Source organism: Halichoerus grypus, chromosome 7 (genome assembly GCF_964656455.1).
Source record: "Halichoerus grypus chromosome 7, mHalGry1.hap1.1, whole genome shotgun sequence".
NCBI lineage: Eukaryota > Metazoa > Chordata > Mammalia > Carnivora > Phocidae > Halichoerus > Halichoerus grypus.
The window spans coordinates 131,093,938-131,117,166 of record NC_135718.1 but is presented as its reverse complement, the minus strand read 5'-3'; the positions used below and the strand labels follow the sequence as shown (position 1 = coordinate 131,117,166).

Here is a 23,229-nt window from a genome sequence, read left to right as displayed (position 1 = left end):
CGGCGGGCGCGGCGGCGGCGGGCGATGCGGGAGGCTGCGGGCACCCGGCGGGCTCGGCTCGGCCGCCGCCGCCTTCTTCGGCTCCGCCGCGGGGGTCGCAGCGGCTGCCGCGCCGTCCTCGAGCTCCCAGCGTGAGGAGGCGGCGGGCAGAGAGAAGCATCACGCTCCAGGCGGAGACCCAGAGGGAACCCCGCGGGCGGCCTCGGTGAGCGGCGCGCCCCGTCCACCCCGCGCCTCTTCGGGCTTTCGCGGCCGCCGCCCCCCGCCGCGGGGAGCGGGGGGGGGGGGGAGCAGGGGCCGGGGAAGGGGGGAGGAGGCGGCACAACAGGAAGTGAGCGTGGCGGCGGGGGCGGGGGCGGGGGCGGGCGCGCGCTCCCCTGGGACCCGCCCCCGGCCCGCCCTGCCCTGGCCGCGGCCCCCGCCCCGCGGCGCGCAGGTGGACGGCGGAGCGCTCGGTCCCCCGCTTCGCCCCTCAGGTCCCTGGGGCACAGGGTGGCAGTGGCTCTTTGGCTTGGAAGGGGGGCGAATTCTGACTCTTTGTGGTGACAGGAAGTTGGAAAATGAAAGTACAGTAATTCAGAGCTTACCGAGGCCGCGTGAGGTTGCGGCTCTTCCCCGGACTTTGATCTGCTCTGGGGCACACACGGTCACCGAAGTTTCTTCCTCTCCCCAAGCTCGCTGTTCATCCGGTGTCAAGTTTCATTTCTTTTTCTACTTCTGTCCCGCGAGCCCCTTCCCCCTCCTTGACTTTGCGCTTAATGTACAGCTGCCGCGAGGCTGGTCGCCTCTTGGTTCCTGGGAGGATCAATTGGAAACATCTTTTGGGGGCGGAATATTAATTAACTGGCCTTGGCAGGAAATAAGGGGTATTGTTGACTGACGGAAGTAGTCAAAAAATACACAGTTGGCTTTTTCCCAGGCTGTTGAAGTTTAGGGCATTTGAAGTTGAGGGCATTCACATGAAGACTCTGGAGTCTCTTCCTCATCACAACAGTGGATCAGGTCCTCCCTTCCCTTTTGCCGGCTCCCAGCCACCACCCCACTGCGCGGAAAACTTGGTGCTTTAATATTTAGGACTGTTAGTGGTGTTTCCATTGAAATGTTGTATGATTCCGCCCACCCTCCCCCACCTCCCCGTCAGGAACTCCCTTCTCTTTGATTTTACTTAAACGTTAAAACTGCGAAAGTGAAATCCATTACATTCTTAGGGAAATGCCTTCAAGTTTTACTGCAATGTAATTATACTTTTAATATGTTTTTTTTTTTTTTTAAGATTTTATTTATTTATTTGACCGAGAGAGACAGGGAAAGAGGGAACACAAGCAGGGGGAGTGGGAGAGGGAGAAGCAGGCTCTCTGCCGAGCAGGGGGCCCAATGCAGGGCTCGATCTCAGGACCCTGGGATCATGACCTGACCCGAAGGCAGGCACTTAACGACTGAGCCACCCAAGCGCCCCAACTTTTAATATGTTCTTAATATAGGGTACTGTACTGTGTTAAGAGATTCCTGGTTACTTTTTGTAAAGGATGGTGATTTTAGTTCAAAACTAGTCTTGATACATAATTTTTGTTTTTTTTAAAGATTTTATTTATTTATTTGAGAAAGAATGAGACAGAGAGAGAGCATAAGAGGGGGAGGGTCAGAGGGAGAAGCAGACTCCCCGCTGAGCAGGGAGCCCAAGGTGGACTCGATCCTGGCACTCCAGGATCATGACCTGAGGCGAAGGCAGCCACCCAACCAACTGAGCCACCCAGGGGCCCCTGGTTTTGTTTTATTTAAGCAGCACGCTGAATTTGGAGACCGTTAGTATTTGGGTTTTAGCTGCTGTTTCTGAAAAATAGTTGGGCTGTGGGTCACCACAGCAACTGGACTGTGTATTATAAACATGTTTAGGGTGGAAAAAGTTTCATTTACTAGAGACTTCCTTTCCCTAATAGGTTATTTCAACATGCTTTCTTTCAGTTTACGTCTTGGATTGACCTATTTTTGAGATGTTAAGGTAGAATCAATTACGTTTTCAACATTTAACTCCTCAGTCACGTTCTTTCATTTGCAACAGTTAAGTATTTCTCTCCCTCATTATGCTTCTGAAAAGCTAATTTTAGAAAACTTGAGTTTTTCCATGAAGGAAAGTAAAGGTTTTTATTGATAAGTAGCTAGAATAAAAGTATTTGTATTTTTCAACTTGTCATTTCACCTTTTTAATAACTGTCTTCTGGAAGTTTTTTTCTTTAGATCTCTTTTATGGCTGAGGAAATAATTGAATTTCGTGTTGATAGCACACTTTTAGGAACTGAAATGAAGAGGTTCAACTTGACTGTATACCCAGAGGTTCACCAGCTTTTCAATCAGAGTCTGACCTGATTCCAGAATTGAATGAATAAAATACTCCTTTAAAGTACCCACTGAAGATGTCCATTTTATATCCATGTTAGTTTTTTGCAAAAGAACATTCTTTTCCAGTGCTTCATTCCAAAACCATGATGCCCTTTGATTCTAAACAACCTTCTATCCCAGAGGCACTGAAAAGTACTAAAAAAGCATCAGCATTTTCCCCAACAGTTGGGTTCTGCCCTGAAGTAGCAGCAGCTCACCAGCATTTGACTCAGTCCGTGCGCTCCCCTAATAACCAGGAGGGAAGGTAGAAGTTGAAAGGTGAAACCTGAACCCCTATGGGTGCACACCCACACTTTGGGGACCCTCCCCTTTGCCCAGGATGGCACTTGTGTGTTCACTGTGGAGATGGTGATGCTTATTTCTCTCTTTGCATCCATACCTTAGCCATTATAAACCCGTGGGGCTCAAGCATTATCTACATGATAGGTAGTTAAGACTCTAGGATTCAGTTTGGGAATTTTCCCAAAAACAAATGGAATTACAGGTACCAAATTCGTAGTCATTTTGAGATTTCAGTTCTCTGTCCTTCATCTTCTCCCCTCCCTCTCTCTGTTCCCTACCTCCCGTTTCCCCACCTCCCGTTTCCCCTCTTTCCCCTCCCCCTGGTATTCTCCCTCTCCCTCTCCCTCTCTCTCTCTCTCTCTCTCTCTCTCTCTCTCTCTCTCTCACACACACACACACACACACACACACACAGACACTCACACCCCGACCCCTATAAGCATTTTTTTTTTCAAGTAGGCTCCATGCCCAGCATGGAGCCCAGTGTGGGGCTTGAACTCAGGACCCTTAGATCAAGACCTGAGCTGAGATCAAGAGTGTAGACACTTAACTGATAAGCCACCAGGAGCCCCCCCAGGCATTCTTGATATGAAGATGATGTCTGGAAATATGGAGACAGTTCTTCAGTTAAGCTAAAATTTACTAGGGAGTAGTTTTAACAGGTGTAGACTAAAAAAAAAAAAAAATCATTTAGATGGGAAACATGTAATTAAAAGTAGCCGTGAACAGACATCATTAGAAGAAAGGGTCTCTGGTAAATTGAGAAAAATGGTATTCCTCCCCCCCCCTCCACCCCATACTTGATGGATCATAATATAAAATCACTTTTTTTTTTATTTAAAAGATTTTATTTATTTATTTGACAGAGAAAGAGACAGCGAGAGAGGCAACACAAGCGGGGGAGTGGGAGAGGGAGAAGCAGGCTTCCCGCTGAGCAGGGAGCCCGATGCGGGGCTCCATCCCAGGACCCTGGGATCATGACCTGAGCCGAAGGCAGACGCTTAACAACTGAGCCACCCAGGCGCCCCTAAAATCACTGTTTTTTATTTAAGTAAGCCCTGTGCTCAACCTGGGGCTTGAACTCAGAATCCCAAGATCAAAAGTCACATGCTCTACTGACTGAGCCAGCCAGGTAACCCCTAAAACTACTCTTTTAACTCAGCTTAGGTGAGGCTGTGGGAGAGGTTAGTGGGCAGGGTTACTTAGCATCAAAGTCGCACTTCATATTTGTTAGGCCATTATCACTTAGTATCTTATTGTAAATACTTGTTACAACCTACTGGTGATGTGAATGCAGTTATCCACCTAGGGAATGGTTCTGATGAACAGAGTTTGTGACTGTGATGAGAGAAACTTGGATTCATGGGCTCAGCTTCTCCATTAACTGTGACTGGGGACATCTCCTGCTTCCTGTTCTTTTTTATTTTCCCATCTCTACTTTTGGATGACAGTATCTGTAACCAGCTTCGAAGCAACAACTAAGGATTATTGGAGGACATTTTGAGTGTCTTGGAAAAGTTCTAGAAACCCAGCTATCTTCCGCTGCAGTTTTTCATCTGCCTTTTTTGGGAGCAGACATAGTTGACCCTTAAGGATCCCATTCTTTATGAGTTACACGTTGTTAGAATTAGGCTTCTAAGGCCTACGGTTTTGTAATATTTGTAGCGTTAGTTTGTTTTTAGCGTCTTTATTGAGATAAAATTCATCTACTTAAGTTGTACAATGTGGTGCTTTTAGTATATTCAAAGAGTTGTGTAACTACCACCACAATCTTAAGTTTAGAATATTTACATCACCCCATTAGCAGTAACTCCCCATTCGTCTGTCCACCCAGCCCCTAGCAACCACTGATCTACTTTCTGTGTTGAATGCATTTGCCTATTCTGGACATTTCATATAAATGGAAATACAACATGTGGTCTTTTGTGGCTGGCATCTTTCACTTAACGTAACGTTTTCAAAGTTTGTCCATGTTGTAGCATGTACTAGTACTTTAGTCCTTTTTCTGGCTGAATAATATTCCACCGTATAGTTATACCACATTTTGCCTGTCCATTCATCAGTTGATGGACATTTTGTTGTTTCTACTTTTTGGGTAGTGTTATGCAATAATGTTGCTCTAAACACTCCTGTACACGTATCTGCGTGGACACGTATTTTCAGTTCTTTTGGGTATGTACCTAGGAGTGGAATTGCTGGGTCATATGGTAACTCTGTTTAGCATTTTGAGGAACTATCACACTGGTTTCCAAAGTGGCTATACCATTTTACATTCCTACCAGCAATGCATGAGGGATTCACTTTCTTTACATCCTAGCCAACACTTCTTACTGTCTTTTTGATTATAGCCATCCTAATAGGTGTGAAGTGGTATCTCGTGTGGTTTTGATTTTCAGTTCCCTAATAACTAATGTTGAGTACCTTTTCATGAGCTTATTGTCAGTTTGTCTTCTTTGAAGATATGTCTTTGCAAATCTTTTGCCTAGTTTCTGTTTTTTTTTTTTTTAATTATAAGAATTCTTTTTTTTTTTTTTTTTTAAGATTTTTAAGTAATCTCTACACCCATTGTGGGGCTTGAACTCACAACCCTGAGATCAAGAGTTGCATGCTCCACTGACTGAGCCAGCCAGGCGCCCCTAATTATAAGAATTTTTGGGGCACCTGGGTAGCTCAGTCGGTTGAGTGTCCGACTCTTGATATCAGCTCAGGTCATTTTCTCGGGGTCCTGGGATTGAGCCCCGTATGGGGCTCCACATTCAGTGGGGAGTCTGCTTGAGGATTTTTCTTTTTTCTTTTTTTTTTTAAGATTTTATTTATTTATTTGACAGAGAGAGACACTGCGAGAGAGGGAACACAAGCAGGGGGAGCGGGAGAGGGAGAAGCAGGCTTCCTGCTGAGCAGGAAGCCGGATTTGGGGCTAGATCCCAGGACTCTGGGATCATGACCTGAGCTGAAGGCAGACGCTTAACGACTGAGCCACCCAGGCACCTGGAGGATTTTTCTTCCTCTCCCCTGGCTTGTGTGCCTTCTCTCTCTCTCAAATAAATAAATAAATCTATTTTTTTAAAAAAGATTTTGTTTATTTGAGAGAGAGCACAAGGGAGTAGGGGGGAGCAGCAGAGTCAGAGGGAGAAGCAGGCTCCCCACCAAGCAGGGAGCCCAACTTGGGGCTTGATCCCAGGATCCTGAGATCATGACCCGAGCCGAAGGTAGACACCCAACCAATTGAGCCACCCAGGCACCCTAAATAAATAAATCTTTTTTAAAAATTCCTTTAGAAACAAAGAATTCTCTGGCCCAAAATGTCAGTAGAGCCAAAATTGAGAAACTCTGGCCTAAACAGGGAGATCCTAAAACCTGAGATATTGAATGATTTTTCATTTCATGTCTTGATAATCAAATAAAGGCCACTCATCAAATAAAGGAGGATCTATAGGGGCGCCTGGCTGGCTCAGTCAGTAGAGCATGCGACTCTTGATCTCAGTGTCGTAAGTTCAAGCCCCACATTGGGCATGGAGCCTTCTTTAAAAAAAAAAAAAAAAAGGAGTAACCCTGTGGGCAGAGTGGTGACAGAGCTTGTAAATTAAATCAGGGAGCATTTTCTGAATTTTCAGTGCTGCCAATTTAAATGTAAATTAATTTATGAGAACGGAAATGATTTGGAGGAGAAATGCCAATGGAGCAAAAGTAGATTTATTCCCTACATCTTCGGGCCACCGTGAGACACACACATACTCCTGGCAAATAAACCAAGTTGCTTGATTTAAATGGTGGTCTCAGAGGATAGGACAATGAGGTTTTCAGATAGAACTCAGGAACAGCGGTACTCTGGTGACCTACAGTCCTCAGACTGCTCCTGTGACTTACGGAACTCACTTTATCTCCCAGCAAGGCTTTTCTTAAGCAGTGTGGCTTGCTTAAGAGCAGATTGTCTGGATTTAAATGTCAGCTCCACCATTTAGTTGCTTGGCCTCAGACAAGTGACTTAACTCTTTTCTGAATCAGTTTTTTCAAATGTAAAATGAGGCTGCAACAGTATCTGTTTCGTAGGATTGCTGTGAGAATGAAATGAAGTAATACATTTGGAGCACAGTGCCTGGCATATGGTGTCCTGTACGTGTTGGCTGTTAATATTATTGTATGTCTTATCTGTACGCCTCTTTCAGCTCATTGCTATGGACAGTGCTATCACCCTGTGGCAGTTCCTCCTTCAGCTCCTACAGGAGCCTCAGAACAAGCACATGATCAGCTGGACCTCTAATGATGGGGAGTTCAAGCTCTTGCAGGCAGAAGAGGTGGCTCGTCTCTGGGGGATTCGTAAGAACAAGCCTAATATGAATTACGACAAACTCAGCCGAGCCCTCAGATACTATTATGTAAAGGTAATACACATCCACCTCAAAACAAGAATTGTTTCTCTCTTCTGTTGAGGTTATAAGGTACTAATGTCCTTTTTTATTTGAGGTATAATTGACATAAAACATTATATTAGTTTTAGGTGTACAACATAATGATTTGATATTTGTGTACATTGCAAAATGATCACTGTCCTGGTTTATTTTCATCCAATTTATTTCATAACTTCAGCAGTTTGGAATTAGGATGAAACATGTAAATGTCCCAGCTCTATTTCTGCAGTCCCACTGCTCATGCATATGTTGTTCCTAATTGCAGTTGTCTGTAAAGAAAAAGTGAGTATAGGGTTGGAATAAGGAAAAGAAAATTTGAGATTCTTGAGGACAAAATAAAACATATATATCATAATTTAAAAGTTGTCACATATATGCTTTTTTTTAAGCTTTACTTTTTAATTTAACCCAGAGAACACAAATTAATACTTTAAAGAATAGCTGTTAATACACAGATTTGATTTCTTAGTTAAAATTTATTTTTTGCTTAATTTCCTATTATTTTGGATACATTCTTGGGCTCTGAGGTGAAATGAATGGCTCAAATGGGTAGAATTAGAATGAGAAGCTGAGCTCTTAATTTCTTTCACTTTTAAGTGGTTGGTCTTACCAGTTTCCCCCAAGGGGGATGTGAGGTAAGAAAGAACTGGAACTTCGGAAAGAAGTAGAAGGCCCAGCAGAAGTAATGTTCTCTTCCTTTGTGCTTACTCAGGATGCGAATGGCTGGTACCTTTGGAATTGTTTGAGACCACAGTTCAGTGATCTTTGACTTAATACAGATAATTTGGTTGAGGGTGTTAGGCAATTGAAAACCTCTCTTTTACGTAACATGTCATTTCAGTTGTTCATAAGACATTTAAATATGCTCAGCTTATGTTCCATAGCGCTAGGACCTGGGTTTGGTATGGCTAGATAAATGCAGGTGATTTTGAGGCTCTCAAGTAAACTACTTGCCAAATAGAGACCCTTATGAAGTCAGCTTCTTCCTGAGCTGTGAGAGGTACATTTGCAAGAAAATATAAGCCTGCTTATTTTATTTATCTACAGAATATCATTAAAAAAGTGAATGGTCAGAAGTTTGTGTACAAGTTTGTGTCTTACCCAGAGATTTTGAAAATGGACCCACTGACCGTGGGCAGGACTGAGGGAGACTGTGAAGCTGTGAGCTGCAGTGAAGTCGGCGGCAGCTGCAGGGACCCCGAGAGTGGGGGCAGAGAGAAGCCCCCGCAGCCCGGGGCCCGGGCCTCCAGCCGCAATGACTACATACACTCCGGCTTGTATTCTTCCTTTACTCTCAACTCTTTGAACTCCTCCAGTAAGAAGCTCTTCAAACCTATAAAGATTGAGAGTGCAGCTGAGAAGCTGGCAGAGAAGAAGCCGCCTCAGGAGCCAACACCGTCTGTCATCAAGTTCGTAACAACACCTTCCAAAAAGCTGCCAGTTGAACCTGTTGCCGCCGCCCTGTCAGGCGGCCCAAGCATTTCTCCATCTCCGGAAGAAACGCTCCAGGTGTTGGAGACTTTGGCTTCCCCCAGACTGCCTTCCCTGGAAGCCCCGGCCTCTGCAGCCGGCGGCACCCCCGCCTTTGCCGCGCCCCCCATCTCCGCCTCCCCTTCTGTGCAGGAGCCCCCCAGGACCCCTTCACCGCCGCTGAGTCCCAACCCCGACATTGACACCGACATCGAGTCCGTGGCCTCGCAGCCCATGGAACTTCCCGAGAACTTGTCACTGGAACCTAAAGACCAGGATTCAGCTTTGCTGGGAAAGGACAAAACAAGTAATTCCTCAAGATCCAAGAAACCCAAAGGCTTAGAGCTGGCGCCCATCCTTGTGATCACGGGCAGTGACCCGAGCCCCCTGGGAATATTGAGCCCGTCTCTCCCCACAGCTTCTCTTACGCCAGCACTTTTCTCACAGGTAACCGCCTCTTGCTTTCTGGAGCCACCGATGTTTGCACTGACCCCCCTTTTAAAACAAATCCAGAATCGACCACCACCCGTTCTCATGCTGCTATGTTCTCTGTCTTAAAAAGGTGGGCTGTGACCCCGTGAAAGTAACCCAGTTCCGCGCCTAATCGGAACTGCTGCAGGCGAGGTTTGGAGGAGCGTTCTAAAAGAACTCATTGTCTCTGCAAGCCAAGAAATATTTGTCAACTTCCTCCTAAAACTATTCTCTCTCTCTCTCTTTTTTTTTGGGGGAGGTCTTATAAAACTCATTGGTATCTTATACAAAAATAGTGATAACGTCAAAAGCTAGAAAACAAATCCTGAGAACCTTAAGAAAACCAACTGGTGTGATGTTGAGAAACAAGTTTGTACAATTAACATTAGCTATTTCTTAACTTGCTCATCTCCTATAACATTTATTTATTTATTTAAGAGAGGGGGTGAAGAGGGAGAGAGAAAATCTTTTTTTCTTTTTTTTTTTAAGATTTTATTTCTTTGACAGAGAGAGACACAGCGAGAGAGGGAACACAAGCAGGGAGAGTGGGAGAGGGAGAAGCAGGCTTCCCGCAGAGCAGGGAGCCTGATCCGGGGCTCGATCCCAGGACCCTGGGATCATGACCTGAGCCGAAATCAAGAGTCCAACGCTTAACTGAGCTACCCAGGCGCCTCCCCCGTAACACTTAAATAGGTGAATCCAGACCTCCCATTACTAAGGAGAACTGTGTTTGTGACTTTAGTTACCCGTTATTTCTCTGCACTTGACCAGATTGGTTTCTCTATTTGGGAAAAACCCTACAAAACACAGGTTAGAATTTGCGCTTTATCTTTCTTAGGTTGTAAAAATAATTTCTGAGCTTTTCCTCATGGTAAAATTTCAGACATACTTAGTGGAGAAGAGGACAATATTTGGGTTCAGGGTTGGGGCACCTGGGTGGCTCAGTCGGTTAAGTGTCTGCCTTCCACTCAGGTCATGTTCCCGGGGTCCTGGGATCGAGCCCCACGTCAGGCTCCCTGCTTGGCGGGAAGCCAGCTTCTCTCTCTCCCTCAGCGCCCCTCCGCAACCCCCCCTTGTGCTCATGTTCTGTCTCTCTCAGATAAATAAATTAAAATATTTGGGTTCACGGCTATTGGTGTATTATTATAAGGTTGAAACATAATCCTGGTGAGTCACTTAGTGACCGTCTTTGTTCTGCATGTTGCAGACGCCCATCTTACTGACGCCGAGCCCCTTGCTCTCCAGCATCCACTTCTGGAGTACTCTCAGCCCTGTTGCTCCTCTGAGTCCAGCCAGACTGCAAGGTGCTAACACACTCTTCCAGGTGAGTCACCTCCAAGCCTGTCTCTTGCAGTTGGGGCCTGGCACATGAAGAAAGAGAAAGGCCGTGTCTTCACTCTTCAGTCTCCTCATTGTAAAACTTCTGTTTAATAAATACGCTCTACGAGGGTTAATTGGCCAGCCAGCAAACGACTCCGACAGATACAGCCACACTTCCTTTTCATTCTTTACTGTTACATACATTTCAGTTAGACCCGTTAGTGTTCAGTACTGTAGTAGATTTTGAACCCACCCAGTTGCTTTGTCATTTTAAATGCTAGAAATCCTCTTTTTTTTTTTCTTGGAAAAGAAAATACACACGTGTGAAAATTTGCGGGAGAATCTGCACATAGGTCTCCTCTTTTACCTGAGGATTTTTAAAAAAGAAAACTTTTGAGAATGGTCTATCAAATACTCCCATTTCTCGCTCATTTAGAATTGATACTTATCAATATTTTAAATATATGTTTAAAAAAATGGGTATTGTAGTATCCCTTAACTGAGATCATAGGAAAGGTCTCACAGCTTTTAACCATTATTTTTCCCCAGGCATCTAGACTTTATAAGTTATAGAGTTTATTTTGGTTGATTCATTCACTTATTTAGGGGTAACTCACTGGGAGATTTTCTTACATTTTACAATTTAGTTTTTCATTTGTTCTTTTGGAAATGAAATGGTAAAGAAAAAAGAAATGTAAAAAAAATTTTTTTTTTTTAAGATTTATTTATTTATTTGACAGAGACACAGCGAGAGAGGGAACACAAGCAGGGGGAGTTGGGAGAGGGAGAAGCAGGCCTCCCGTGGAGCAGGGAGCCCGATGCGGGGCTCGATCCCAGGACCCTGGGACCATGACCTGAGCCGAAGGCAGACGCTTAACGACTGAGTCACCCAGGCGCCCTGAAAAATCTTTCTACTTCTGCATTTTTTTTTTTTTTTTTGCAAAAAGTTCTAAATTACTGAATGGAAAGAGTGTTGAGAATGTTTCATATTTTATTTTTACATTTTTCTTTGCCTCTCACAGATAATTGAGTTGTAGAGAGATTTGAGACCTTAAAGGCACAGTGCTCGTGCAGTTTCAGCGTGGACTCTCCCTATAGAACTGGTCTTCGAATACATGATGGGGAGCTCTGTTCTAGGATGAGCACCCTGTAACTATTTGCACCAGTTATAGAGTTCATAGATGGGCATCTCTTTCTGGACCTCTTTTTGACTGTGTGATTTGCTTTGTAATTGCATTATACTCTATAGTGTGTGAACTTTCTAAAACCTTCGTGTGAAGTTAAACATAAACCTGTATACCTTAGGCTATGAGGGAAGGTAGGCCAGAGAGTGTTAATATTTAACATGTAGGACAAGCAGTTTTTTTCTTTAAAGTTTTTCCTGTGACATCATATTCTTCCACGATAAATGGTTCCCACCTTTGTCCCGTGAGTCACTGCAGGCAGCTCTCACATTCTGCCTCAGGGACTGTAGCGGGGACAGAAAGTGAAAGTTGGGGTTGAGTAATAGGATGATAATGTGTTTTATTTTCTTTCTCAGTTTCCTTCTGTACTGAACAGTCATGGACCGTTCACTGTGTCCGGCCTGGATGGACCACCCACCCCTGGCCCATTTTCCCCAGATCTACAGAAAACATAACCTATGCACTTGTGGAATGAGAGAACCAAGGAATAAAGAAACAGTCGTTCAACATGATTACATTTGAAGTGAGCAGTTAATAGTTCTACAATGCTAATAATAGACTGTTGTGATTTTTGCCATTCCCCATTGAAATGCCTTTTTAAGATTCCCTTTGAATATGACTCAAGTTGGACGGTATATAAAAATGCCTTAATTGGAGTCCAAGCTCCACCTCCCTCTTCCTTCCTTCACTCCTTCCTTCCTTCCTTCTTTCCTTTCTTTCTAAATATTTTGAGCTTTGTGTTAAAGAAATTTTTGGTGGGGTTTAGCAGCTAGCTATGCTTTGCAAGAGCAGTTAAGAACAAAGTTACTCCTTCTGCCTTATTGGGACCCTTTGGCCAGGAAAACAGTGATGCTTTGAGTGTATTATTTGGAGAAATGTGAACTGCAGTTGGCCGTATCTTCAAGACTAAGTGTGTTCTGTGGAATAACTAAAAGTGAGCTGTGTACAAACAGTGAAGGAAAAGGAATCCTTCCTGTTCACACAAAGTAAGATTGGAGCAGTATTATCAGAGAGATTCTATTTGGCTGTAAAGGGTAACATAGGCAACTCCCCAGAAGGACATCTTACTTACCTTTATCACGTGGGTTTCTTAGCCATAAGCGTGATCTTGTTTGAACCTGTGAACAGAGCATGGAGCCTAGTCTGTTTCAACATAGGAAGATGTTTTAAACTTGGGGTTTAAGATAGTGTTTGCAGCAACCAGTGAGAATAGGGGACCCCATCTCCAGCACGGAAGTGCTGTCAACTCTCTGGGTGGTATGATTATACCCCCGTGGTACACAGCCTGGTAAGTGATGGCTTTTAGGATGAAGCTGGGTTTTGAAATCTTGAGGCATCTCTGAATGAAACATTCAACTGAATGACTTGAAACAACATGTGGGGCTGTCCCAGTTAGAAGAGACTTTTTCTTTCCTGTTCATTTTACCCTATTTTCCACTGCATATTTACCTTCTTTTAAATTTAAGGTTGTTAGGGGGTTGTGATAGTTTTAAAGATGTTATTAGGAAGATGAAAAGCAAAGCGAAGCCTCCAAATCTCAGGTGAGGTAAAGATGTGCTTATTTCTTTGACAAAAAAATTTTTTTTAATTAGAGAGCCACAGAATTTGTTTGGAAATGCTCATACACAGGGATTGGATTGTTCGCATCAGTAGTGAGAAATGTAGGCCTTCATCTCTACGTTAGCACATTTATAAGACGTTACCATATGGTAACCAGTGCCAGGTGCGGACTGAGCTGTGGAGCCTCCAGGCTGAATTGATACCAACATCACAGTGGACTCTTCTGAAGAACTTGGCTTTGAAAGTCTAGGATTAGATCTACGCCACCACCACAACACTGCCCATTAACCTCATCTTTTAACTCTAGAAACAGTTCTATAATTGAGTCCCATAAACTGAAGGGAAGGAGGGAGTAAGCATTGGAGGGCTCAAAATGCCACTGAGACAAACCAGCGTCTTCCAGATGTAGAATACTCACTTTAAATGTTTCTGTACAGTGTAGAGAAGCTGTAGTGTGAGACGTCCATGCTAGGTTAGTAGGAGTGGAGGGACAGTATTCAGGGAGCTGTCTTTATATTTGTAGTGTTGAAGACCTGTTCGCGATTCCTTTGTGGTCACGAGCTGAAAGATCTGTTCTTGGGGTGTTCTGGAGCGATGGGGAACAGACGGTGGGACTTGTCTCCCACACTGAGTCATTTACTTCGCATGCTTGTTTGAAATCAGACCTCTCAGGAGCACTTTGGAATAGTTATTAGGTTAATGAATATTTTGTACTTTAAATGTAAGTATTGATGGCTTGATTTAACTAGATATTTTAAATTTTGAAAGCACAAAAGTATTTTATCTCTTTGAAGTAAGGGAGAAAAGCCATTGGTTGTTTTCATAGACAATATCTTTGAAGATTACCTATCTCAGCACAGGGGTGCCTGGGAACCAAGGGCACCATTAAAACTCAGTCACAGCACCTTCCTAGGAACCAGTTTTCGTGAGTCCTCTGTCTGTAAACCTACCCCGGAAGCCTGCCAAGAGGTGTGGGCCTCAGGAGATTGATGATCTGCTTTCTCTTTGAGATCAACTGATGTGGAGAAGTGTGTGTGCGTGTGTGTGTGTGTGTGTGTGTGTGTGTGTGTGTGTATTTCCTTTTTTAAATGAAAGTTTACAACCTTAGCTCAAGTGTATGAGGCAGACCGTTCTGTTTGTAAACTACCTCCTTCCTGGAAAAGTCTCAGCTTCATGTTTTTTGAACATCCAGAGTTCTTAGCATCAAAAGGTGACCTACCACTTAAGCTCAGTATTCTCTGGGGGGCCTTCTGTTTGGTATCTGTAGCTGGTATCCATCACGAGTCATTTTGCCAGGATGATGGCTGGTGGGCCAAAGTAGCCCAAGTTAAGGGAAGGGAGCAGGTTGGATGAGTTTTTGAGACATCTGTCATTATCTTAGCTTTTCATCTGCCCTGGCCCCATATCTACTCATTTGTATGCTGGGAAATGTTTAAAACAACCAGGCTCTCTGAAGGGGAAAGAAAAAAAATTCCTTAAATTGTAGCATTTGCTGATTCCCATGATGTAAATGACTCCCCCTGTGGCTGATTTGAAGCCACTGCCTCGAGTTGAGAATGGAGGAGCACAGCGCTGCTCTCTTGGCCGGCCATCGCCACGTCAGTCCAGTCTTGGGTGGGTTTTCACAGAATTCCTAAAATCATTTTTTTCTTGTTCCTATGCTGGTTTATTAAAATCACATGTCTAACGTCAGTAATTTTTTTTTTTAATGGTTTGTCAATGCTTTTGTGATGTAATATTCCTTATGGTGTATTTTGTGTGTTCTAACAAAGGTGAAAACTTCCATTGATTTTTAAAAATACATACTTAAGGGAATAATCCAGAAATCCTCAAAAAGTCAGTGTAAGCTTCTTAGAATTAAAACATAGGTTTAATTTTTCCACATTTTGATGGCTAAAATAGGAGTATAAATTTTTTCTTCAGATTTTGACAGGAAAAGCAAGCCCATGAGCCCATATATATACACACACACGTATGTATATATGGTGAAAGGGTACTGGATTTTTTTAACTGGAAGAATTCCTTGACCTTTTACATACTGTATTAGAGATCCAAAAAGGCAGGTCGGTTGAATCTCTTCACCTGGCACAATTGCTAGTTTTCTCCATACTGTGCGTCACTCAGGCTTGGAGGGGAAAGGAAGTCAGAGGCTTGGGATGCTGCGGCCGCCAGAGCAGGCTCTGGGTAGTAACACGGCAGGCCCGTTCTAGCAGGCGTTGTGTGAGGTCTGGCCCACTAACCTTGTCTTAGCCTGATCTCAGAATATTTGTTAGGATTGTGAAGTTCTAAAGGCAGTTTTGTAGGTTTCTAGGGAACGTAAGCCCCTGGAAGCACCCCCTGGCACTTCAGGAAAGCGGCCCCCAGCCTTTCCGAGCACACACCTTGCTCAGTAAAAGTTTTTGAACACCAGTTTCCTCTTGCAAAATCATACGTGTGTAGTTGTCAACCGCTGTGTGAAAGTCACATGTACATCATAAGACAACACAAAAATCGGAATTAAGGATGGTGTAAAAAGGAAATCTTGACTGGAAGTTCCAATATTTTCTTCTTGCCCCCAGGAGATTGCCTTGTGCACCTTCTGGCAGCACGTGCTCTCTGCCTTGAAGACCACTGACTCAGGATATTGTTTACAGTCTGATCTTGAAAACAAGAGGTGGATGCTTTTGTTGTGATCCATGCAGAAATCCTTTACATGTTTGACCTGATTTTCATATCAAATCTCTAGAAGTTCAATTTTGTTTTTTTTTAAAGATTTTATTTATTTATTTGACAGAGAGAGACAGAGTGAGAGGCAACACAAGCAGGGGGAGTGGGAGAGGGAGAAGCAGGCTTCCCACGGAGCAGGGAGCCCGATGCGGGGCTAGATCCCAGGACCCCGGGATCGTGACCTGAGCCGAAGGCAGACGCCCAATGACTGAGCCACCCAGGCGCCCCTCTAGAAGTTCAGTTTGGAAATCTTCAGGAAAGGTTGTCTTCAACTTCCTGAAGTGTTTGTTATATTAATTCTTTTTCATACATGACCCATTACCAAGTGTTTTCTAGAGCTTCATGCATAGTATTTTTGACAGCCTGTTGTCTCTTTTCTCTCCAAATTAGGTGTGACTCTGTAATTGACTTTTATTTTACTAGTCTGCTTACAAACTTCTTTTGGCCTTATTAATGTTATGTTTTACCAACAAATTCTGAATTATTTTAAGTTGCTTTATGCAAAACTATATAACATCCTCCATTTTCTTGCTGCATTCATAAGTTTTGATTTTTTATTTGTTGGAACGTTTCAGCATCTGAAGAAATACTTTCCTTGATGGTCCAGTGCTACTTATCACTTCACTAACTTGTATATATTTTAGTTATCCATGCCAGAAATGTAGAATTGTGCTCAGGCGCCGCTCTTAGGCGTATAGACCAGTCTGGAGAGGAGTGCGGGTGTCTTTGTGCAGAAACCTGGAGCTCCGAGTGAATCACCAAACCAATGGGGAAGTTAAAAAGACTACTCACCGTGTTATCTGAGGGAAGGACAGAACATGTTAGTTCTAAATGGAGCTGAGAAGTTAATTGTTCCCCCCACAGGGAAGTGGAGGTCAACATTAATTTTCTTTCTTTAGCAGGTACCCTGACCGGAGAAGGGTTCTATGGAAAACATTTTATGAATTATCTTCTTGGTTTTGGGTCAACAAATAAATGTTATTTTTAATGCTGCAGGCATTACCTGAAACAAGGTGCCCTGTTATTCCTCTTAGGTCATCAGAATTCTGCTTACTGGAGTTTGAAGTTTTAATCTTAGAATCTAGAATTCTTGTGGGTGGTAGTGTATTAAGCAAGAAAAGAAGGCGGTTTGATTTCATTTCTCGTACTTGGTGGAACCTGTTAGCACAAAAGTCATGTTTTGACCTGTAAACAGAGCAGTCTGAAAGGTGAGTTGTTGATGTGGTTTAAATGTTCCATTTGAGGTGCCAGTTTCTTCAGGCTTTTCCGAAAAAAAAAAAAAAAAAAAAAAAAAAATTGCGATAGATTGACAGCCTGCCAGAAAATGGCAGCTGCCGGGATGCTGCCATTCGTCGTGAGAGCGGGAGGCCCAGAGTGGCTTGTGCGAGAGGGGAGGCGTTGGCTTTCCGGCTTGCCGCAGAAACCAAGATGTTCAAGCTGTTGTTAACGTCGTTTTAAATGAACCCCCTAACAAAACTCAGGAGGGATACAATCAAACACAGTAAGGCTCTTGAACTCTAGTTTTTTTAGTTGTAATACACATCAGAAAGTTTTGTGAGATTTAAAATTTTACTTTTAAAGATGTAATTGGAAGACTAGAGCATTTCCTTCCAAGTCATTCTGGTGTATTGGCTGAGCACCTGTACGTGTGGTGTGCTGATGTGCTGAGTGTGTACGTGCGCGCGCGGGCGTGGAAATAAATCTTTCAGAGGGAACAGAGTCTTCATCCTCTAGGATGGCTCCTAGGCTATTTTATACGAAAATTTAAAAAAAGATTGGCCGCACTTTGCAGTTGCCACTTTTAAAAAACAAATGCCTTGCACATATATTTTTAAATCCCTAGAATTCATCGACCTTTAATTGCTTGCCACCATTTTAGAGCTAGAAGGCTGCCTGTGACATGTGCTGAACAAAGCCGCGTTGACCCGCTCTCCTGCGCGTGCATCGCTGCCCTTTCCTAATAACATTTCTACACTTCCGCTTTTGTGTAGAATCCTCATTTTGGTGGGGTCTGAATTTCTCAGAGAGGGGGTTTATACGAAGTAGTATTTCTAAAGTACAGATTTGACCGTGAATTGATGAAATGGTGGGGGAGTTCTGGCACCGTAGCCTAGTTTATCCTTCCAAACTGTACCGAAGAGCATTAGCAGAAACCTCAGAGTATCTTGGGCTGAATGTTCTTCTCAGCTTTGCCTTGTTTCCCATCTCATAAGGGCCCATTCTGACTCTTGTCCCTCCAAGGATTATGAGCTGTGCTAGGACAAGCCTGGGACCCTCAGGACAAGGGTGGGCGCGCCCTGTGGCCAGGCCAGAGTTCTAGCCAGTAGAATCATTCAAGTATGCCTAGAATAGAGTTCAGGGGTGGGAATGCCATGTACTGGTATTAAATCACTTGGCACTTTTTGGGGCACCATTATTAGCACTGTTTTGTTCTTAATAACTGGAAGCACTTAATGATTATTTTGTTTAATTTCGACCTAAGGATATTGAGGGTCAGAGAAGTAATGTTTATTTCTCGTTTATGTTTTCTGGAATTAAGACTCTTTGGAGAAGAGACAAATGGATTACCTAATGAGCCATTCTTTCAGGCTCTGTAAGGTATGCTCTTTTGGCTAGGATATTTTAAAATCATTTACAAGCTTTTAGTATTGTGCTTTGTAGAAATGTATGACTTTTTAACTGATTTGCAATGAATACACTCAGCTTTGTAAACTCTCCACTTTTCTGTTTACTCGTTGTTGCTTATTGTCTATTAGACAAGGGACACGGTCCCTTCTAAGACATTTCATATTTTCTGTTTTTGAGGGCAGTATTACCAAGGCCTTTATATGTACATTACATTCAGTGCTTATGTGAGAAGTAGCAATGTCTTACGACCTTCCCTGTTCACGATTAGTGAAACTAACTAATATGCATATATGTAAAGATAGAAATTAATGCAATTAAGTTTTTTGATCACTCGCGGCCTATTTATTCGGTCTGGCCATTTGATTTCCCTAATCACAGTCATATCGGTTTCTGCACTTTTGCCTTCATGTAGTTTCACTGACCTCTGTGGGTAGGGAAGATTAAATATGAAACACTCAGTCCAGTCATTCTGCTACTGGTAGCTTTGGTTTGAGGTGAATTCAATTTTTGACTAAAATTAGTTTCTTAGAATTATACCCTTTATTGGCTAGATAATTAAGTTGGCTTAAAAAAAAAAAAAGTGTATAACTTTGCATTTTGACAGTAATTTTTTATGAGCCTTACTGGATCTTCAGGTGTGGCTATCACATGAAAGTTGAATGTTATTAAATAGTAAACATTTGATTTTCATCCGCCCTGTGTCTGATGCAGAAGAAAAGCATTTGTCTGCTGTGGCATTAACACTGGAGAGAAGTATTCTTTTACGTCCCCGTCTTAGTTCGGGATATACGGTAATAAGAACTTGTCAGGGTGCTTCCCTCCAGCCTAGATCGATTTTCCCCCTTGTTTGTTGAAATCGATCTCTCACAATATCTAGTTTCCACCACTTCTGTGTACACGGAAGGTTTCTGTATAATGCGGGCGCACACTTACCCGAAGGAATGAATGACGGGTAATGCGTCACTATAACTTGTCTTAAAGTCAGTGTAATTTACATTAGGGAGACCTTCAAAGTATTAAAATTGCTTTTTTCTTCTTTTTCCTAACACTGCAATTGACATGATGGTAACCACTACCATTTATTAAAATCATACTGATTGTTGGTGCAGCGGGAGAGAAGCTGCCATGGCTTCTAGCTCAGCAGTCTGGCCTAGCCTGTTGGGAAGCAAAGGGGTGTTGTTTTAAGGTTGATTAGGATTGACTGCAGCCAGAGTTTCAAACTCTGTTCGAATGTGGCAAAGAACCTTCACACAGAGCGTAGGTAGGTGAGGACGACGATGCGCTAGCACTTTGGGGGCTTTATGATATGCTGCTTTTAAAAGAGAAAAGTGTAGCTGATACTCAGTGCATCTCCAGACATAGCAAGGGGTTGCTCTGATAACCAATCAGGTGACCGTTTTTTCTGTCACTTCAAGTTGTATGCAAAAATTTTGTTAAATTCTGTAATGGTCTTTTTAGAAAGAGGATATGTTAAAAACAACTATTTTTATGCAGGAACTGACAGAGGAATTTGCTTTGTATAATGGCAAGCTAGCTTTAAGAAAGCACTATAGCAAATTTACTGAAGTCCAAAATTATGTAGACATGTTAATAGATCTATGTGCAACTAGATATGGACAACAATTGTATTTTTTTAAATAAATATTTTTAACAAAATGACTTTCTGAGTTGATTATTCCTCTCACATCCATTGAGCTGGTCTGTGTGGATTCTGTGTTCATCCATGCTAAATAGATAAGTGTAAGTTAAAAGTTCAGTTTCCCAGTGGTTATCATTAAAACCCGCCCTTCAACTATTTGATGCGTATCTACATTAAAATATTTAAAGCCTGAGTTGGGATATAGGTGGTGGAAAGGGGAGACTGTAAAATGATCACTGATATAAAAAGGAATTAAGAGAACTGCACGGGCTAGAAAAATTATTCACCATGTGAAATCTCTTTTTTTTTACTTGTGAATTTCCTTTTTTTTTTAAAAAAAAAAAAAAAGATTTATTAGAGAGAGGAGAGAGTGCCCACAAGCAGGGGAGTGGAAGACAGAGAGAGAGGGAGAAGCAGGCTTCCCGCCGAGCAGGGAGCCCGATGTGGAGCTCAGTCCCAGGATTCTGGGATCATGACCTGAGCCAAAGGCAGATGCTCAAGGGACTCAGCCACCCTGGCGCCCCATGAATTTCACTTTTTAATTTTTTTTTTTTTTAAAGATTTTATTTATTTGACCAGAGAGAGACACACAGCGAGAGGGAACACAAGCAGGGGGAGTGGGAGAGGGAGAAGCAGGCTTCCCGCGGAGCAGGGAGCCCGATACGGGGATCGATCCCCAGGATGCTGGGATCATGACCTGAGCCGAAGGTAGATGCTTAACGACTGAGCCACCCAGGCGCCCCTCACTTTTTAATTTTAAAAAAATTAATCAGACTCATTCTAGCCCTTGCGAGAAGCATGTTTTGCTTATTTCTGCTCTAGACATTGTCTCCTCGTGTAGTTTTTAGCATAAGAAACTGGAGACTTGAGTTTATGAGGTAAATGAAATGAGGCCCTTTCAGAACTGAGTTGATACCATATCCATGGGGGAAAGCGGGAGGCACACATTACATCACAGAGGTCTGCCTCCTATCTCCAGGTGTGGATGACAAGATGGAGTCACAGAGGATTCTTTGGGGGGAAGCAGTGAAGGTGGGGGTAGGCTGTGTTCAGGCGGTTGGGTAGGAACCACTTCTGACGAGTGCTGGATCCTCCTAAACCACTGTGGTCAAAATATTCCCTAAAACAGGAGTCCCATGAGGTCGAGTAAGTTCGGGAAATGGGGGCACCACCTCTTGGAGATGCAAAATACATACTAGAATATGAAAAGCTCTAAGAAATCCTTCAGTAAAAAAGCTTGTTTGATCCACCATTTTCTAACCTTTCTGTGGACACATCCTCCTGAGAAGCATAAGGTCCATTTTGCAATCACTTTCTGAGTTTTTTTAGATGCACCTAATGACAAAATACTAGCCAACATTGGGTAATTTCCCAGGGCTTGTGTTAGAAGGTAGGAGAGACTCATTAACGGTTGGAAGCTTTCATACTGATTGTCACTAGAAAGCACAGCACTTCCTGCGATATGCCCTGTAACTGGAGTCCATGAAGGTGACTTCCTTTGGGATAACCTTCTGAGGACGGCGTGTCATGAAAACTGAAACCGGAAAGATCATTTCTACCAGATGGAAAGCCCTGGTGTCAAGGCAGTTGCTGGAGCATCACTTTGATGTTAGGATTCCCACGCACTTTGAATACATCGTCATCATCATTGCCAGAAACCCCGCTCTCATCAAGGCCACCGTCCACGTTGCCCAGTCCAGCGGTTGATGCTCAGTCCTCATCGGAACCCCTGGTGGCATTTATTTCCTCCTCCTCCTTGAGATACTCTTCACGATGCCTTCTAGGAAACCACAGTCCCTCCTGAACTTCTCTTTTCCTGGCTTCTCTCACTTGCTCTGCTGGATCAGATTCTTTCTTCAAACCTCTAGGTGTTGAAGAACCCCAGGGCTCAACCTTCCAGCCTCTCAACGTTCTCTGTCTCTCTCGGTGGTCTTCTTCAGTCCCAGGACTTTAAGCGCTGTATGTATGTGGCCACGAAATTTATATCTTTGGGCTTGACTTTGAAGCTCTCAGCTTTGAAATTTACCAGCCTTCTTGATATCCAAGATAGCATCAAAAAATGAACATGTCCAAAACAGAACTCTTGAGTGCCGCCCCCTTCATCTTCCAGTGGTCAATGGCCTTGTCATAGGGCCAGTAACTCAAGTCACATGCACTAGGGTCATCCTAGATTCTTGTCTTCCTCACACCCACACCCCATCCATCAGCAAATCCTGACTTTCGAAATATAACTTGAACCCAATCACATTCACTACTTCTGGCGCTGCCAACATCGTCCAAGCCATCATCCTGTCTTACATAGTCAAGGCAGTCATGCCCTTGCTGGTGTCCTGGTCTCACTCCTATCCCACGGTTTCTCCTCCACACAACAACCAGAGCATTACTCTTTTTTTTTTTTTTTTAAGATCTTTTATTTATTTGAGAGAGAGAATGAGCGAGAGCACATGAGAGGGGTTAGGGTCAGAGGGAGAAGCAAACTCCCGGCCGAGCAGGGAGCCCGATGCGGGACTCGATCCAGGGACTCCAGGATCATGACCTGAGCCGAAGGCAGTTGCTTAACCGACTGAGCCACCCAGGTGCCCCAGAGCATTACTCTTAAGAGTGTAAATGAGGGGCACCTGGGTGGCTCAGTCGGTTAAGCGTCTGCCTTCGGCTCAGGTCATGATCTCAGGGTCCTGGGATTGAGCCCCGCGGGGAACCCACTTCTCCCTCTGCCTGCCGCTCTTTAAAAAAAAAAAAACTTTAAATAAATAAAAGTGTAAATGAGACCATGTGCCCTGCCTGCTTGCAACTCCCAAGGAGCTCACATAACCACAGGATCCGGACTCCTGCCGCGGCTTGTATGATCCGGCCCCTGGCTGCCACTCCCACCTATTTCCTGCCTCTGTCGCCACCTTGGCCACTGCACTTAAGCCCGGCTGGCCTGTCTACTGCTCCTCAGGGACGACATGCCCATGCTGGCCGACACCCCTGTGCTCGCCCTGTCCCCCGCCCCACAGGCTTGTTCCCCGGTACTCGGAGTCCCTGCTTCTGCACAGTGTCTAGGTTCCGGCACAAAGGGCACCTCCTTAGGAAGGCCTTCCAGAGCATCTCTGGACAGTCTGTCTTCCCACTCCCTTCCCCCCTGCTTTATCTTCTTCTGTGGCACTCCGTTATCCTTCAT

At 43.8% G+C, this 23,229-nt stretch overlaps 1 protein-coding gene across 1 annotated transcript; it reads left to right on the top strand.

The window, feature by feature from the left end:
• Nucleotides 1–20,086, top strand: ELK4 (ETS transcription factor ELK4). The gene is made up of 5 exons (XM_036077250.2): nucleotides 1–205; nucleotides 6,846–7,061; nucleotides 8,136–9,005; nucleotides 10,237–10,353; nucleotides 11,890–20,086. Exons 2-5 carry the CDS (start codon nucleotides 6,855–6,857, stop codon nucleotides 11,986–11,988), a joined length of 1,293 nt encoding a protein of 430 aa, XP_035933143.1. The 5' UTR covers nucleotides 1–205; nucleotides 6,846–6,854; the 3' UTR covers nucleotides 11,989–20,086.
• Nucleotides 20,087–23,229: the final 3,143 nt, after the last annotated feature.

What these genes read in the sequence shown, in the direction of transcription:
- ELK4 (XM_036077250.2), top strand. Translation starts at nt 6,855, where the DNA reads ATGGACAGTGCTATCACCCTGTGGCAGTTCCTCCTTCAGCTCCTACAG. An exon ending in CGCCAGCACTTTTCTCACAG is followed by an intron (nt 9,006 to 10,236) that starts GTAACCGCCTCT and finishes TGCATGTTGCAG; the next exon opens with ACGCCCATCTTACTGACGCC. An exon ending in GTGCTAACACACTCTTCCAG is followed by an intron (nt 10,354 to 11,889) that starts GTGAGTCACCTC and finishes TTTCTTTCTCAG; the next exon opens with TTTCCTTCTGTACTGAACAG.